The sequence below is a fragment of the Hermetia illucens genome, chromosome 6 (assembly GCF_905115235.1).
Source record: "Hermetia illucens chromosome 6, iHerIll2.2.curated.20191125, whole genome shotgun sequence".
Lineage (NCBI taxonomy): Eukaryota > Metazoa > Arthropoda > Insecta > Diptera > Stratiomyidae > Hermetia > Hermetia illucens.
In genome coordinates this window covers 76,265,519-76,284,793 of record NC_051854.1, presented here as the reverse complement: position 1 = coordinate 76,284,793, position 19,275 = coordinate 76,265,519, and the positions used below count along the sequence as shown (strand labels likewise).

The 19,275-nt window shown below is 42.4% G+C and overlaps 1 protein-coding gene across 3 annotated transcripts in view; it reads left to right on the top strand.

Moving 5' to 3' along the window:
* The window catches only part of LOC119658864 (protein sarah), a 132,952-nt gene extending 114,887 nt beyond the window's left edge, over nt 1-18,065 (top strand). For 2 of the 3 annotated variants that reach the window (XM_038066620.1, XM_038066621.1), the window contains one exon: nt 16,959-18,065. In XM_038066620.1, the coding sequence (XP_037922548.1) occupies nt 17,035-17,736 (702 nt within the window). In that variant the 5' untranslated portion in view covers nt 16,959-17,034 and the 3' untranslated portion in view covers nt 17,737-18,065. Of the gene's footprint in view, nt 1-16,654; nt 16,785-16,958 lie in introns of those variants that run through there. The other variant, XM_038066622.1, reaches the window with a different exon arrangement.
* Nucleotides 18,066-19,275: the final 1,210 nt, after the last annotated feature.

Below are 19,275 nucleotides of genomic sequence, written 5' to 3'. Positions count from 1 at the left end.
GAAAAGCAGAGGACTTCCAAGAGTATTGTGCGCATTCTGACAGGCCATAATTCACTAGTTGGGCATATGTTCAGAATAGGAATTACTCAAGATGATACGTTTCTCTCTTGCAATGAGGAAGCGGAATCCACGGAGCATTTTCTATGTGAATGCCCCGCCTATGGACGCATCAAGCATCAAATTTTTGGTGCCAATGTTCTCCAATTCCGACGGGTAACATGACATCCACTAACGGAAATCCTGCGATACGTCAACGAATCCGGAATATTCTGTTAGACGCGGGTAGCGAGTACAATGAGCCAACACGGCCTGAGTGCTCAGAAGCTGTAGCTTCTCCTCCACTGTACACACATACACGCAGTCTACAGGAGGACAGCCCTAGGGGTATGCTCTGCCTTCTGAACTGTTTCAGATGATGCAGTATTCGTCATCTCTGGAATGATGCCGACTGACATGTTGGCAGATGAGATGGCGAATATATACAATGCGAAGCCGATCGTTCCCTTATCTCAGACGAAGAACGTTGAGAGGGAGAGATCCATAAATAGATGGCAAGAGCGGTGGGAAAGCTCGGGAAAGGGTCGGTGGACTCACAGGCTCATTCCTGCATTCCTTGTTTTGCAAACAAAGCCTTAAAAAGACCTTTAATTGTCAATATATGCGAAATTTTGATGTTGGCATGGCTTTAATCGTGATGCTCAACTCAATGAAAAGAATGTCGAAAAGAAATTTTTCATGTGATAAAGTGAACAATTTATAGGAATTTTCGTAACAATAACCAACACTACTTTCATCTTTTTAATAACCAACTTTGTATCACTGCGAAATTCGCATCAATCCACGAAATCAATGGAAAAAATGCTTAAAGGAATTTTTGGGGCTTAAACTGAATAGTGCGTCATCACCCTCACTTGGTAGATTGCAATGTTTCCTATTTTTAGATTGAAATTTTTGTGATTGAGTCCACCAGAACGGCGGCTCCTCGTTTCAGAATTTAGCGTTTAAATTTGATGGATTATAATGTTTTGGATTTTCCACTGACAGAAGCATGCCGGGATGACGGTCGCAGCCAGCTTTAAGCATATGACTCCTATTCTGAATTGCATCTGAATGCTGCATATACATCTCTTTTGTAAACATGGACATGATAAATTGTAACTTAATTAGGTGAAATTCCATCAGAATTATATTTATGGGGAGCATGTATCAAATAAACAACAATGGTTGGCACGCAATTGGAAATAGCTTTCGGATTAACTTTGATTATCAATCAAGGAATCACATTGCAACATTTAACATTGACCTGGGACTACAATTCAGATGAAAATGCTTCACGAACGACATATATTTTCCGTTGCTTTATATGAATCATTTTCCAAATATTCTAATTAATTCAATTGGAAGCAGGAGCTCTCTTACTCAAAGAAAGTCTTAAATTTATTGGAGATTTGAAAGCTTATTCATGTTTTACTTGTATTGAGCAATAATTACAACTACGGATGAAGGTAATTAATTAAAGCTTCTACGATATATTATTCATCTACTTAGAGAATCCAATTTCCTGGAAGGATGCTTGGAAAGTATATTCATAGTTCTGTGGCAGTTGTATAGTTTCTTCTTACACTGACGGGAAGTATCAATTAGTCATGCATTAATATATCTAAAAGTAGTTCCGTTTATTCAGAGCAACTTGCTCACTTTTATCTTTATGAATGTCGTACCACGATTTGAAATTATTTGTGTTGGACGAGGAAGTGCCTAAACCAATTTTGTTGAAATCAACTTTATGACGATGGAGAGCAAGGCGAAGACGGGTTACTTTGGAAGTTTTATTTATATTTGAATGGAGTAAGTTTAGATGAAAATAATTAGGTATTAATAGACACTTAACTCTTTAAAAAAGAACGAAAAAGTTGACTGACGGTGTCGTCCAAGGCAGAGGCAACTCATCAGACGCTGCCTCACCTCTGCTCTGGGAGCATCGTGACCGAAAGTAACGGCAGATGGTCTTCTTCTTTTTCTTCAGCCTATATCCCGTTCACAGCCCGGGTCGGCTCGTCGTAATCGGTTTCGTTATTTGGCTCTATCGAATGTCTGATCTGGGTGCAATCTCGAGGCTTTTAAATCCTCATCCAGCGTATCAAGGAACCATTGTTTCGGCCGGCCTTTTGGTCGTTTACTATCGACTTCGATGTTCACACCAATCTTGGCAGATGAATTCTTTTAGCACGCATTACGTGACCATACCATCGTAGACATCTCTCTCACAATTTTGTCACGATCGGTACAACCCCATAACTATCGCGGATCTCCTCATTTCGGATGTGATCAAAACGTGTCACATCACTAGTCCAGCGCAACATCTTCGTCACCATTACCGTAAGACGCCGTTCATTGTCTTTTATAGTTGGCCAACACTCAGAACCATAGAGGGCGGCAGGACGAATAACATTGCGGTAAATTTTAGATTTGAGACGTTCGTTAATACGTCGATCAAAAAGAACACTAGTTGTGGATCGCCACTTCATCCAGGTTGTCTTAATACATGAAACAATTTTATAACGTAGTTTTCCATTGGCTGATAGTGTTGACCCTAGGTATTTAAATCGCTCAGTTCCGGGTAGGTCATCGCCGCTGACAGTAATTTTGTCTGTTTCATAGGGATCGGTCGTCAAAAATTCAGTTTTGTTTAGATTCAATCTGGAACCGTGTTGCATGAGGCGATCATTCCATTTTTGGACAAGTTTCTCGAGATCATTTTTGCTATTAGATGCTAGGAAAACATCATCTGCATAAAGCAGTGTATAGGGCTCTGGACGTTGGATGTCCCGTGTGACGGTGTCCATCATCATCAACGGCGCAACAATCGTAATCCGGTCTAGGTCTGCCTTAATAAGGAAATCCAGACATCCCGGTTTTGCGCTAAGGTTCACCAATTCGAGATCCCTAAAAGCGTTCTGACCTACGCCATCGCTCTATCTTAGGCAGAGTCTACCTCATCTTCTTTTTCTACCATAGATGTTGTCCTTATAGACTTTCTGGGCTGGATCATCCTCATCCATACGGATTAAGTGACGCGCCCACCGTTACTATTCAGCCGGATTTTATCCACATCCCACATCCGTCGTTATGTAGGTTATGGAATCGTCCATCCTCATGTAGGGGACCAAAAATTCTTTGGAGGATTCTTCTCTCGAACGCGGCCGAGAGTTCGCAATTCTTCTTGCTAACAATTCAGGTCTCCGAGGAATACAAGGCGGATTTCATTATCGTAGCTGTTATCGGTTGTGATTTTCGACCCTAGATAGGAGAAATTATCAACGGTCTCAAAATTGCATTCTCCTATCTTTATTCTTCCTGTTTGACCAGTGCGGTTTGATGTTGTTGATTGGTTGGTTTTCGGTGCTGACTTTGCCACCATATACTTTTTCTTGCCTTCATTGATGTGTAGTCCAAGATCTAGCGCCGCCTGCTCCATCTGGTTGAAGGTAGCTTGTACGTCTCGTGTTGTTCTTCCCATGATGTCGATATCGTCAGTATAGGCCAGTAGTTGGGTGGACTTAAAGAGGATCGTACCTCTTGCATTTACCTCAGCATCGAGGGCCAGGTTAAAGAGGACGCATGATAGGGCATCCCCTTGTCATAGACCGTTGCTTATGTCGAATGGTCTTGAGAGTGATCCTGCTGCTTTTATCTGGCCTCGCACATTGGTCAGGATCAGCTTAGTCAGTCTTATCAATTTCGTCGGGATACTGAATTCTCTTGTGGCCGTGTACAGTTTTACCCTGGCTAGCATAGCCAGGCGGCGGGTTCTTGTCATTAATGCAACAGAAGTGTTCGATATCCTGTGTACGTTCGTTACAGCTTTTAGCAAGTCGATACAGATCTCCCCCGCCATCCCAAGTGCCCAGCGTAAAGGTTTTTGTAATGGTTCGCTGAGGTGACAGCGACTGCTTTCTTTGCTTCCCAGTTGGCATTCTTATAAATTTGTCAGTTAGCAGGCGTTTTATCGAGAAATTTGTGGTAGAGGCGTTTCTTTTCACGGACCTTCATTTCAACATCATCATTCCAAAGCCAAGTATCTCGGTTGATGTCCCGCCTACCCGGCTTGGTGACCCCGAGGGTTGCAGAGGCCGCTTTGTGGATCGTGTCTTTCATTTGGTTCCACGATCCTTCCACATTCGTAATAGTTGATAATCGTGTGAGTGAGATCGTTTCTTCTTCCTTCTCACAAAATCGCCACCATTTAATGTGTCTTATCGGTGGCTTAATTCGCAGGACAGCAAACAACGGCCGATGTTGAAGTACGATGGTCTCATAGGGAACGGCTTTGCAATCAGTGACAGTGGTAAAATGTTGGCGTCTTATGAGAATATAGTCGATTTGCGTTTACTATCCCCATTATAAAACGTAGGAAGATGAAACAATCGTTTGATGAACCATGCATTCATAAGTACAAGGTCATGTGTGTCCGCAAAATCGAATATAATCTCGCCACACTCATTGCGCGCTCCGAACACCTTTCCCCCATGGCACCTGCCGGGAATGATAATATAGTCGTCAACAGGCACGTGAGAAATCTTTTCATCGAGAAGTTGCCAGAAGGCATCTTTCTCGGCATCAGGTCGACCTGTCTGTGGTGCGCACGCGGTGAAGAATTGAATAGTGCGATCAGCTGATATAATGGTGAGCTTCATCAGCCGGTCATCAAATCGTTCGACTTTTTTAATGGCATCAAGGAAACCCTCTGAGATGGCAATGCCAATACCGTATGGAGTGTGTGAGTTACCAAAATAGAGAAGTTTATAGCCATTTTTACCGCGTTCGCGTTCAATGTCGCAGCTTTTGGCACCAGACCATCGGGTTTCTTGCAGAGCGCAGATATCAATGCGCCTTTTCCGAAGGGCTCTTGCGAGTTCCTCGGTCTTTCCAGTTAGAGTGCCAACATTTAGCGTGCAGACACGTATTTGTTTTGTTCGTTTTGTTCGGACTAACTTGCTTACGTCCTGACGCCTTCCATGCGTCAAGAACCCTTGCCCATTTCTCGACAAGCCCGGGGCCCGTCCTGCCGCGTCGGCTGAGGTGGACGCCCTAGCATTTCTCTGAGGCTTGTGACTCAATCCAATCATCATGTTTGTAACGACGTTGTAAGCATTTTCTTGGTCGGCCTGTTGCGGGACCTGTTACCAAGAGAGATGCGGTAGGATTTAGCATAGTGGAATAACTCCAACTGTAGTCTATTTATCTCTTCCCCTGATTTCAGCATTTTATTTTTGTTTTACTGAGGATAGTACAGAGTACGTTGCATCAAACCCTCCTCCTTTAGCTGGGCTTGGGACCAGCATACTATGTTTAACCTAGTAGTAGTCCGTCGACTACAAAAGAGGAAGTAAGTTACTTCCCCAGTGGCCCGGTCCGTCACCAAGTGGGTGGGGACTCAGGACTCTCAGCATCCTCAACACTTGGGACTTAATTATGAAACTGCATTCTAAGATTTTATTAAAGTTGAAAATTGGAAGTACTAGTATATTTTGGAATGCTGGGCTGTATTTTTAAGTGGACCACTTCGATACCCCTGCCAGCTGCCTGGTGTCTTCGCCTACATCATAGCTCCGTCTAAAATAGGTTCTGCCAAATCTTCTTTTTCTACTATAGATTTTGCCTATATAGATTTTCTTAGCTGTATTACCGCCTTTTGCTTACCACAGCCCATTAAGTCGGATCTTATCTACAACAAAATGGACGCGATCTCGCTCATAGGTTTCCGCATTGTGTAAGCTACACACATCCTTGAGAGGATTCTCCCTATTTGCTCTACGCAGTTCCAATCATACTTCAAATATTCATATTGGTGTAACCAAGCTTTGTCCACCATCTATACCTCATTAATAAGGCACGACTTTCATCTGACGTGCAACACCCCAGATACGTTGACGTAAATTGGTTTCCGCGCACTGTTCCTCCATCATCTCGCCAAAAACTACTAGGCATGTCCAGAAAGTAAGTGTGCTCGATTTGTGTTGGCTTTGAAAAAAATTATTTTATGCTACCCCTGTGAGTTGGGGCTTAAGAATTCACTCTTAAGTCTTCCCTGTTCGTCGTAAGAGACGACTAACAGGGACAGAAATTTGTGGGTAGCAACCTTAGTTTCTCTTCTCAGAATGCTCCCTCTCTCCAACTCGAATGGGAATTCTAATGATAAAATCTGAACATTCTGGTCCTAAGCGATTGTGGGACTGTGGAGAGTATTCCTATCCTTTGGAAAGTCAAGTGGTAGTAGAAGCGAATCCGGTGTCGGGTTATTTTCTACAGCTTCCACTGTATCGTCATTGGCGACATATTGTTCGAGCGCAGAGTCTGCCATAAGGCCAGTTGAGTTTCAACTGACACACATCGTATGAGCAATTAGATCGACCACTTCGCGATCAGTAATGAATTTAGAAGTTGTCCCCTGGATTTGCGCAGCAAGAGAGGCGATGACATCGGCCTCGGATCACTGTGTGATAGTCGCGTACGTTCACTTGAGCGTTGCATCCGCCACTTCTCATAGGACTGGATGGCTGCAACTCCCAATTTGGCATGATGCAGCTGTCGTTCGGAATTAGGAATCCTAAGTCCACATCTATATACTTGATGTTTGAGCTGACCAGATGGAGAGCATCTTACTCTCACTTTATGGTCAACGGACTCCTCCTTTCGGGTGCAGCACTTAAATATTCAACGATAAACACAAAAACCACTAACGGTTTCATCTAGGACAGAGGCAGCTCATTAAACGCTGCCTCACCTCTGCCCTGGGGGCGACGCAACCGAAAATGGCAACAGATGGAAATCGTTCCCTTTTATATAATCACAATCATGATAAGGGTACGAATTATATCCAACTTAAAACCCGCAGTACTTTAAGCTTAAGCCGGGCTAAAGGTACATTTTTGTTAGGGATATGAAGAATCTATTTGAGCAACTTTCTCTCACGTTTTTGGTCCACGGACCCCTCGTTTTGGGCACAACACCCAAACATTTAAATAAAAGTGCCTAGCGGTTTCGTCCAGGGTAGAGGCAACTCATCAGACGCTGCCTCACTTCTGCCCCAGGATGACATGACCTCTAATTCGAGTATAATTTCTTTGATGGAACTTAGTAATCTGTGTGTTTTCTGAAAATCTGGTTTGGTTCAACATCAAGTAGATGTGGACTTAGGATCCCTCATATCCAATAAAAAAAATTAGCTTTAGGTTTTTTGGGGGTCTTTTAAATTTTCTTCAGAGTAGCTTGTTTATTAATGTTCTTTAAGTGCACGTTATTAAGCCTTATTTTCCGAATATTCTGCAAAATTTACGCGAAAAAATATTGAGAATTAAGCTAGTGGTAATGATGAGAACCGAATCACCTCAAAACAAGGTTTCCATCGGGTAGTCAGGATAACTCATGATTCATCATCATCAACGGCACAACAACCGGTATCCGTCTAGGAATGCCTTAATAAGCAACTATAGACATCCCGGTTTTGCGCCGAGGTCCAACAATCCGATATCCCTAAAAACTGTCTGACGTCCTGACCTACGCCATCGCTCCATCTCAGGCAGGGTCTGCCTCGTCTCGGCTGGATCATCCATTTTATCAACAATCTGACGGTCATGGTACCGCTAATAGATTTCGTCGTTATGTAGGTTACGAAATCATTTATCCTCCTCATGCAGGGGGCCAAAAATCCTTCGGAGGATTCTTCTTTCGGTCAAGAGTTCGCAATTTTTCTTGCTAAGAACCCAAGTCTCCGAGGAATACATGAGGACTGGCAAGATCATAGTCTTGTACAGTAAGAGCTTTGACCCTATGGTGAGACGTTTCGAGCGGAACAGTTTTTGTAAGCTGAAATAGGCTCTTTTGGTTGCCAACAACCGTGCACGGATTTCATCATCGTAGCTGTTATCGGTTGTGATTTTCCACCGTAGATAGGAGAAATTATCAACGGTTTCAAAGTTGTAGTCTTCTATCTTTATTCTTCCTGTTGGACCAGTGCGGTTTGATGTTGGTTGGTTGATTTTTTAGTGCTGACGTTGCCACCATATATTTTGTCTTGCCTTCATTGATGTGCAGCCCAAGATCTCGCGCCAATTGCCGTCTGCTCGATCTTGATGAAGACAGTTTGTAACTCTCGGGAGGTTCTTCCTATGATGTCGATATCGTCAGCATAGGCTAGTAGTTGGGTGGACTTAAAGAGGATCGTACCCCTTGCATTTACCTCAGCATCACGGATCATTTTCTCCTGATCTGTTGCTGATTTGCCTGGAGTGAAACCTCTTTGGTATTGCCCAATGATAATGGGGCTATCCGGCCTAGCAAGATAGCGGAGAATATCTTATAGATCGTAACGAGACTGTGAGTTTTTTTTCAGGTTCAGCTGTGGTACTAATTCTTACCTAAACTTATCCCAGTTAGTATGGGCGAAGGATCCGATTTTGTTGGGTACTCACTTTTGCAGTTGAGAGGCGAAGGAAAGTTTGAGCTCAAGTGCAAAGTGGTGGGACATGCCTGGTAAGGTTTGACACGTTAACACCTGTAATGTGATAGCCTCTGTAGGCATCAGGAAATGTATGGATTGACTTTCAGGTCTTGTGAATGTGGCGTTCAAGACCATCTGAAGCTGATTTAATGAGTTTTGGTTGTCAATCCATCCAGCCGGAGGTTACCCCATTTCGATTTTTGCCAAATCGCCCCAGGAAGTGTGCTTCGAGTTGACGTCGCCAGTTGCTCGGGTGATGAGTTGCATTTGATGGAGACTGCAGCTATTAAGATGCGTCTATTGTCGGTGCTTTTAACTAAAAACGCTGTCGCGGAACAGGTTTGCAGTTTTCCGATAGCAACTTTCTCAAATTCATAGTCTCTTCTGAGAGGGCGGTACCGCAGTTGGTATCGTTCCAGATAATATTATGTTCGGTAAAATTTACATTGTATCTGCCTTTTAATCATGTCTCTGAAACACAGTAGAAATCCACTTTCAGGAAATCTACTAGCTCTTGTGCGGAGTTGAATGTGATAATATTAAACTCAAAAGACTCATGATAAGTTGAATACCAGCGAATTGTCGCTGTTTGTTGGTTTGAGCTGAAGCAAGAGTTTCGAACCAGTTTTTGAAGACCAATTTGTTGCCTTCCGGAGCTTGAGGGGCTGCAGCTGTAGGAAGAGTATTCCTAGCTACTTGAGCGTAAGATACGCCTGGTTGGGCCAAGCTTGGCGGATATTGAGGGCAGTAGTTTTAGGAAGAGTATTCCTGGTTACTTAAGCGTAAGATACGCTCTCATTGCATCAGCATTCAGCAACCATGTCTTTGTATGCCGGGCATCCGTAGTAGTTGGCGGGATGTCCAGTCTGGCTGCATTTTTGCAGCAGTGTGGCGTCTATGCCGCGAGTCTTGGGCATTCCTCTCGCACCTAGGTTTTTGTGTACTTCACGCATCTGTGCGCAATGGACCAATTGAGGGCGATGTGTCCGAAATTTTTTAGTGGAGTATATACTTGAGCTTGAATGCTCCAATGAGCTCTTGAGACAACTCGAAGGTAGCCATGAATAGCCTCGATTGCGACTTCAACGGAAGTGTTGGGTTCAGGCTATGAAGAAGTTTGTCAGCTCGCGCGACTAGATTAGACACGTTTTTGACCTTCAAACGCGGGTGCTCTTCATTGAGTTCGCGCATTATATCAGACGATTTTGTCTCTCTGTGGAGACCGCGGATTACCAAGGACTGAGTTCTTCAAACTAGTGGGGGTGCTTGTCGTGGCGTGTAGCCCTTTTTTTTTAATGAGATTGAAGATCGCCGCATGATCTTCAATGCTCTGTTCAAAGAATAGGGTCCTGTCGGCCCTCGTATTCTTTAGAGTTGCTGTTAGCCCTTTTTCTTTCAATATCCGGAGGTGCTAAGGTACTGAGGTACATTAATTTTGTACCCAGTGATCGGAGTAATTTTCCCTTTTTTTTCTTTGAGCCGGTAATTGGGGGGGAGGGAGGGTGGTGTGAGACTGCCTGTAAGTTTTCCGGAAGGCACTTATATGACCAATACTAATCTTAGTTTTTCGAGTCCTCTTCTTGCGCTGCACGATGTTGAACTCCTTGTGGTGTTGTTAATGTTGCTACTGTTCCGTTGTAGTTATAGGCAATCTCCCTTCGATAGATGCCAAACGCTGCTCCAATCATTTAATGATTCCCTACTGACAATCCAATTTCTGGACCATGGCGGCCTTTTCTTGTTTCAACTCCTCGATTCTTTTGATGACGCTCGCGTCGACTTCCTTCAGTTCGGAAAGACTTGTGGTTCTCTCTTCATCCAGTGATAACTCCTCAGGGAGCATCTTCTTACATCCCTTGATGGACATCCTATCCATATAGGAAGCATTCTTCTCCACTATATTGGAAGTCTTCATTGGCGCATGGCACTGTTTAATTGTGATGGTGCTTAACCTGGACCGGAAGCTTACAGTCCGTGTGAGAAACCAGCTCGCAGGTCGACAGAGCGAGCGTTACTGAACAAATTTGCATCTCCTACCGCTTGGTATAGCGCAGAAAGTGCAGCTTATATCGTTAGAATTTTTGCTCGAGTTGGACAAAGCAAGCATTCTGGAGACCCTCGATACCGTTGCCGAGGAGCCTCGAAGGAGTCTTCCAGGTGCGATCAGTCCCTATATGAGGCGTTGTTGACGTTAACGTAACAGTATAGTTTCGAAATTCGCAGGTTGCTCACAACTCACTGATTTTTAGTCGCTGGTCAAGCAGGGAAGACTTTGGAAAGAAAGGCTAAAGGAACTTTAATGGATGAATTTACCAGAAATTGAGCATTCCACAATACCCTTCGGGGAAATATGAACCTAAGCAGACTACATTACCACACTGCACTGGGGAAGCTGGGGATAACTATGGACACTCTAAACATTCGGTGGGGAGGGTGATTAGACCTCCATGTATGGTCTAGGACAATGTTCATCACTTGGGCGAAGTAGATTAGGGCACTTAGAAATAGGAGACGTCTCAAAATTCCTGTCTGTTATAGACTTAATCGAGATACTTTACCTAATAGGCATACCATAACCATTAAAGGCAGACATTAGTTCATTCATTATCATTAATATCATATCTTTTTCACCCACACACCCAGTTTTTCACAAGACCTTGAAAAGGTTCCATATTTTATACGTCTTCGTAGATTTGGAAGGAGAATACAATTAAACTTTGATGAAACTGTAAAACTTCATTTAACTGGCAACAGAAAGGTAGAAAAGAGCACTTTTGGTGCTGCACTGGAAAGAAACTGCAGAGAAACCTCTTAACAAAGACGTGAACTTGATTGTGATGAGAATAATACGCGCTAGTTTCCTTTTTGTATACGGGAAGAAGCGCTTCCTGCTTATTGTGAAAGGTAGTTAAGCAGAACAGAAATTATTTCCGAGCATCTTTAGAAATTTTCTTATTCCAGAGAAACACCGATGGCGTCGTTTATTTGAATAGAATGCATTCCTCTGGTTGTTTGGAAGAAAAATGTCAGTGATGAAAGGCGAATACGTTAAATAGTTGTTGTCTATGATTATTTATCCAAGGGGTGTGCATCACATTCTCAAGAACTATTACGCCGCTTAGAAAAAAATAATTAATTGTGATTCAGATACTCCAGACAAATTAGATTCACGTATAGAGGAATGAGAAGAACGATTTCTGTACCAAGAAATTGAAGAATTCCACTGCGGTGGACTGAAGACGTCTCTGAAAATTACCTAGGGATATATATATAGTAGGATATATAGTGTTGGAACTAGCGGAAAGGGGCATGCCCCAAAATGACAGAGTACAGAGGAACTAAAAGGAGACTCCACTGTATGATGAATAAGAGCAAAGCTTATTGCTGGCAGGAGCTAATCGTCGGGGAAGATGGAGATCTGTGGAAACCCTGGTTACTTAATGCCGTACCGATGGCCACTCTTGTTGATTTAAACATGAGGGAAGGTGTGTGAATTGCCCACTTTTACCATGAAAAAGCAAAAAATGTAGACCTGTTGAAAAATATGGAAGTACTAGCGCCTGATGCTATCCCGACAAAGCTACATAAACTGATGTTTCATGATCTTCCGGAGCTACTGCTCGGTGCTGGTTTAATCCTTGCTCTTGTTGCTCGTGGTCACAATGGTCGGTATACACACTTTGTATAACATGTTTGATATAGCCAAAAAGATGAAAAGCTTATCAAGAATAGACTCGCAAAAACGGTATTTGTTGTCGGGGACTCATCCCAATGACTTTGTGCACACTACAGTAAATGCTATGATGGAAGTTGTGAATTCGATTCACCAAATTGGGACGGACAGCCGTTGGTTCCTAGTAAAGCTCGATGTTAGAGATACCTACAATTTCGTAAGACAGGCAGATATCGAGAAAAACTAATAAATTTTTTCCATGTGTCAGGTTACCTCTTGAATATAGAGATCCTCCCCTGCTTTATGAGACGCTGAAGCGCTCCCCAAATATGCGAAAGGGTGGTATACATTTTTTTTCACAAAATATTGTCATGTGGGGTATCAAATAAAAGTAGCGCCACTCGCGGAGCTACTGGTCTCTGCAGTTGAGCGAGGCGCTTACGACACAACTCCATTATCATCCCACATCTCCGCGCTGTAGAGCAGAACAGACTATATTGCTTCCATAAGAATACGTATCCTCGTACATATAGGTCTCATAATATTCGCCATTAGCGAAGTCAATAAGTTTAAAACAAAATATTGTAGTTTGGGAAAGCTACTCCTTGGCTATTAATTATAGTAGACTCAAGGCCTAGACTCCAGTTGCAGTCTTGTCCGCTACTGCTCCGCTACTCGAGCGTCAAACAAAGGTATTTATCTTCTGTCTTTGATTCTATAATGAATTCACCGATTGAAATGAGACTCAGGGTCGGGATTCTCTTTCTGATCAAGATATTACCTTTTCCCAGCCCCATGCTGAAACCATAAGCATTTATCCATCCACTTATAGCAACAAGTGCGTCAATGTGCGTCCGTGCATAACCGACCAGGTGCGACTCTTCTGGCATGGCAAATCTTAGCAGACTATCGTAGCAAAGGTTACAGAGGTCAGGCCCTAGGATGGATCTCCATCTTCGTCTAACCTCCTAGCGTCTCATAGAACAGAGAGTGGTATCTGAGATAAACCCTCAATAACCGCAAAAGATAACCAGGTACGTAGAATGAGTTTTCTAATGTGCCTAGCATATCTGTCTACCGTACGGAATTGAAGCATCCGGTGTGAATCTCCCTGCTCTGAACCCGAAGTGCCTTCGGGATGAGTCCCTGCAAGTGCATATCGTTTCAGTGAGTCTACTGCTGATAAGCTTTTTGGGCACTTTATAGACGGCAGCTCAGGGTCTCTACTCACTTTACCGTTCCACGCGAGTTTCGATACTTTCAAGCGACAAGGAAAAACGCCCTCTTTCATACAATCCTTGAACTCGCTGACCATAAAGTTTGACCGTTGGTGGAACACCAGTTTATATATTTCCACCTATATATCGGGATCTGGCGCCTTCTGCTTCTTCGAGGTCTTTCTCGCTGTTGCTATAAACCCGTGCGGAGTCTGGGGAATAATACCCGAACATTGTGTTCCATCTGGTCGGTACTAAGTATGCAGGGTTTTCACGGAACCCCGATTTTCTGGACGACCAGCTTATAACTGAATTTCCCCGGATGCCAATTTACTACGTTCCTTTCGTAGGTCGGAAATTTCCACCGTGCACCACCAGGAAGCCTTGTCAAAGCTAGAGCCCTTCTAGGCATGTTCGCAGGTCATCATTTTCAGATTAATCATAGACAATGCCACTACCCGCCAAGGTGGCATTCAGCACGACTCTGCCTGCTCCACGAACTTTGACGCATCTCCCCTCCCTATTGACCCTCACGATGTTCCACCCATAGATGAGCCCCAGGGTGGTGCATGCCGAGAAATAGCTTCAACCACTTTGAACGCGATATACTGGTAATCACATGCCGAGAACTCTTCGACAGCGAAACGATGCAAGTTACATCTCTTCGCTGTCTGAGCGCCGGAGTGTTATCGTCGATCCGGTTGAAACAATGAATCTGGCTCTCTCCGACATTTCCCGGATCCACTTCCCTTTGGAGACTGGGTGAGGCATGCCTAATCCAAGGACTCTACCAGTAAAATCACAAGGATTCGCCCAAAATGGCGTCCTCCAGAACATTGAGCCTGCGTCGAAATTCCAGCACTGTCTCATTCGGCGTTAGGTAACGTTATCCTTAAACACCGACTCCCGACAAAGTCATTCCCTCGCCCTTGTTCCGAACCCGTTTTCTTTTGCCCTTCTTTCTCTTATTCTTGTTAGCCCTGGAGACTATTTGGATAAAGTTTCCTTCAGATGCGTCTTCATCTTCCGCTTTTTCTCCAATTCGCTTAGCAATGGGCTGCCTGCATCCATTTGGCGCTTATAGTGTTCTCAGAGGGCTTTTGAATACACTCAAAGTCCCTGTGCACCTGTTTGTTGCAAAGGGCGACTAAATGGGATAGAAACCCTTGCGTTAGTAACTTTTACTTTCTGGCGCTAAGAGAAGTAAGGTTGTGGGACTCTGGAGAATACTCCCTTCCTTCTTGCAGCAATGTGCTTTTGTACTCTGGAAAGTCAAGTGGTAACAGACGCGAATCTCGTGTCGGATTGTTACCGACTGCTACCTCGAGACTCGCTCTCTTGATCTGGGTGCTGGTTTCTAAACGGTTTTTGACTGCACAATTCCGATCCAGCTTAAGCACGATCACAATTTTACAGTGTTATGCAAAACGAAGTTTCCGATATAATTAAGAAGAATGCTTTATATGCGCTATTAGACGTACTTTAAGAGAGGCTTCTTAAAGGTAACATTATAATCTTAATAGGTGATTTAAATGTCAAGATGGGCTTTGACAACAACTTGCTTGGAATATGATGGGGAAACACGGTCTTGAAGTCCATAACAATAGTGGTGGGAGGTTTGTGGATTTCGACAAGTTCTACCGCCTCGTCATTGGTAACACATTATACGAACACAGAGCTTTCCATAATGTCAGTGAGTCAGTTGGATTTCAACTTACCGCACGAGCAATCCGATTAACCACTTTGCGATCAGCAGTAGATTTAGGAGTTGTCTTCTGAATGTGCTCAACAAGAGAGGCGCTGAAATCGGAGGGATCACAATCTGATGGTCGCTTGACTTAGCTTGTGTGTAGCGTCTGCCCCCTCCCACACATTTTGACAATTATCACCTTCCAAGTTCAACATCCACCGTTTGTATGATCTAGGTGTCGTCAGGTCCGAAGGGGCGTTACAATGAACGAAAGAGTATGAAGGCTCCATTAACCGCTGCGAGGGGGAAGTCCAAAGTAGTGTGCGCCGTGACAAAAAGGAATTTGTTATTGTGTTGTTATTGTTCCACGAAAGAGCATGTGATCGCAAATCTTGCGATGGTCTTCCAATCTTCGCCATGAAGGTACTCAAAGAAGTAAGGCCGCTGAGGTCGACGATCTCTCCGCGAAATTATTAATCTGCACCTGCAGATTTGCTACTTATGCTCGTATAGAAATCCTGGGAATCCAAGATCTTTTCCAGAGATTGGAAGAAGTGATGATCGTTAAGATTCCAAAGAAGAGCACTCGCCTTGAATGGGAGAATTTGAGGAGTATTAGAATGCATTAAGGAACATCTCGAACACTTGACCGACAGACGGCAAGTTGGATTCTGCTCTCCTTTCTTTTGCATTGATCACATCAACACCCTACGGTCCACTATAGAACAGTGCACGGAGTTTACATTTTCGCTTTACCTGATCGATTTCGAGAGAATGTTCTACTCAGGGGAAGCATTCCAGAGAAACTAACGAATTATCAGAGCGACTTATGATGGCGCAAAATGTAACGTACTACATCGAAGTAAAATCTCAGAAATTTGAGCTCCAAGTGGACTCCACCAGGGTTGCATCTTGTCACCGTTATAATTTATCCTTTTTATCAATGACGTTCTTCATGGTGTGGAGGAGTTCAAAAGACCAGACATCTTCCCTCAAACGCCTCGACTGCGCTCTCTCGGCGAGTCGTGGACCCTAGTCAAATGTTTCTGGATTTGGAAATAGAGGCAAACAGAGTCAAATTGAATATAAACACCATCAAAACCAAGGCTGTCAGCTTGACAGGTTATCACACTCTATCTGCATTAACGGGTAGAATTTCGAAGGCGTCGATCAACTTGTATATCTAGCAAGCATGATTTCTGCCGACGGTGACACCAAAGTGAATATTGTTTGGCCCATTAACAGCGCTAGTTGTATAAAATCTGAAAATACAATTGTCTCCATACCAACGTGAAGATGCGATTATTCTGTGCCAATGTTCTGTCTCTGTTAATATATGGGAGTAGCACATGGAAAGTGACTCCCACTGGTGGAGGAGACTGACTGAGATGGATTTTCTACAAAACTGCAATTGCCTGGTCTATAATGCTAAGTATTTCAAGTAAACTTACTCTAGACAAATCTTTAAATGTCTTACATAAGAATATCAACCAGATTTTGCCGCTTAAAAATATTCTTTGCTAGCGCTAAAAATTACCATCAAATACTAGAGAGTCTTTTTTATGTCAGTAGTTGAAAAATGTCTATGCGTGCGTCAATCTGTCTGTATTTACATCACATTGGTTATTCACATTGCTCTAAATCGATACAAGTCACTAAAAATTTCCATTTAAAATTACATATTTAAGTTCGCTGGCCCAGGTGGGAATTTTTTGAAAACACAACGCGTTTGTTTATAGTACTTTTGATATTTGAATTTTTTCCAACTTGGCTTCAACTCAAAACTGTCTATTAATCTTTTGATTTTGCACGTTTCTGATTTATGATTGACATGCGAGTTTGGAAGTTTTCTAAACAAACATTTTTCTATTTTAGGTATTCCACGCATTTCCGTCTTCAGAAGCAACAATATCGTCTCGAGGACCATTTTTCAAAGGAAACCAAGGTCATAATGTCACATGCACAGGATGAGTGCGACGACAGACTCTTACCAGATGAAAACATATTTATAAATCCAGCGGATGGGCTGTCGAATCAGCACCCGACGTTGCATGAACTTGATTCTGAAGACGAGGAGAAAGAAATCGATCCCGATTCCTTTGACGATTTGCCTACGTCTTTGATCGTCACAAATATCCATTCCGAAGTATTTACAAATGACAAATTAAAGGCGGACCTTGAAGACTTATTTCGAATGTTCTCCGAAAATGTAACTTTCCAATGGTTGAGGAGTTTTAAAAGATTACGGGTCAATTTTGACACTGCAATCGCCGCGGCTAATGCTAGGGTGCAACTGCATCAATATGAATTTTATAAAACCTCAATAAGTTGCTACTTTGCGCAGCCTGTAACTCCAGTTTCGCAGCGGAATCTTCAACCGCCTCCTCTCACTAAGCAGTTCTTAATATCGCCACCTGCTAGTCCACCGGCCGGATGGGAGCCGCGAGAAGAGATGGAACCTTTAGTTAATCATGATCTTTTGGCAGCTCTAGCGAATCTCACCCCAGGCGAAAGTTGTGAATTGCATCCACAGAGTGAAGACCAGCCTGGTATTATCGTGCATACAGCTTTAATTCCTGAAACCCCTTCGGAAGACTCTTTAACGCAAAAGCCAAAGATAGTACACACAAAATGTCCGGAACGAACATCATAAATGAAACGTAAAAATCATGGTCATCGGTTGTATCGCCATTCGAAGCTTTTGTCGGCCGTTGTTCGGGAGTCACCGTGGTGGTTAATATTTCATTTTGACCGTTAGTTTTATTACTAATTATTATAATACCAGTAAATTTTAATAGAGATGCTTACTTTATCTCTCAAACTCTCTTTTTTGTTGTTCATCGACAGATTTTGTTTATTTATTTTCTCTTTGTAAAATATATATTGTAAAATAATATCCCTACTATGTAACCTTGTGCATATATGAAAATTTAGCTCATATTGTAAGAGATATTGAATGAATTGAAAAATGTTTAAAATGAACCTTTATTGTTCTTGCATAACCTTTTCTCGAGCAGGAGACTGTTGCCTGGAAATGAATCGAAAATTTAGAAAATAACAAATTTATTATTGTAATATAGTTTAGAAATCTATTGGTAGATTGCAGCAACTTTTGTTGTTTCTTTTTTATTCCAAATCAAGAGGGGAGGGAGTGAAGATTAGGGAAGGGCAATGGAAATAAATATCCAATTGTTGGGTTAGTTGCAAGCTTGTAAAGAACGAGTCGAGTTAGCTTTTGGGTTGCGTTTTGATTTCGATGGCTCATTCGTCTTGATCGTGAATGATCAGATCTAGTAGCCTTCTGATGAGGTTGGAATCCATTCTTTAATCAGGCAAATTTCATTGTCCAAATGACTCTTTTATAGATCAATTTGCGCATTTTAGAAGCCAAAATACCGATGTAGTTCTTGTGCAGCTTGTGACTCATTGTTGGAATATTTAGATAAATTATAATAATTAATTCAATTAGCAAATTCAAGTCGCACTGTAATCAAAAATAGGGTTCGCTGCGGCTCGACAAGTCATCGTCATTATGATTCAGTTGCCCATTGATATTTCCTGCGACTAAGATTATTGACTAATTGAGAGGATCCATACACACAGGATCATTCAGTAATAAAAGAGGCAAATGGGTATCGAAAAAACTATATATTTTTACAAAATTATGCTTAGTATAAGTATAAGTTAGTTTAATGGCTAAGCATTTAATTATAAATAAGTAAACCCAATATTTTGCTTCTTTATCTACACAAGATACGGTATTTATATGATCGATAAATGCTATATAATACTTTTAAGTTGGGACAAAAGGTGTAGGCAACATCCAAGATTTGTCTCGTTTTAACATTGATGTGGTTGAGCAATTGTCTTTGGTGTCTCTTAATGTGTTTCAAATAACTTCAAGTTGATTGGCGATGTAGCGATTTGCAATTTTTTACTACATTTTATAATTCCCCCATTGTTTGCCGCATACCCAAACCTGGATATCGTATGTCGAAATTGATTTGACGAACGACTAATAAATCACCCGTTTGCAGTGCAGTACATGAAACGATGACCAATATATTTCGCGTTAAATTGGAACTGTTCCGACTTTTGTTTGATGTGACGTACTACAAAATACCGCCCAAAAATTAGAATAACTTCAAAAATAAACTTTCTTTTTAAGCGATCTAGCACAATTAATTAATTA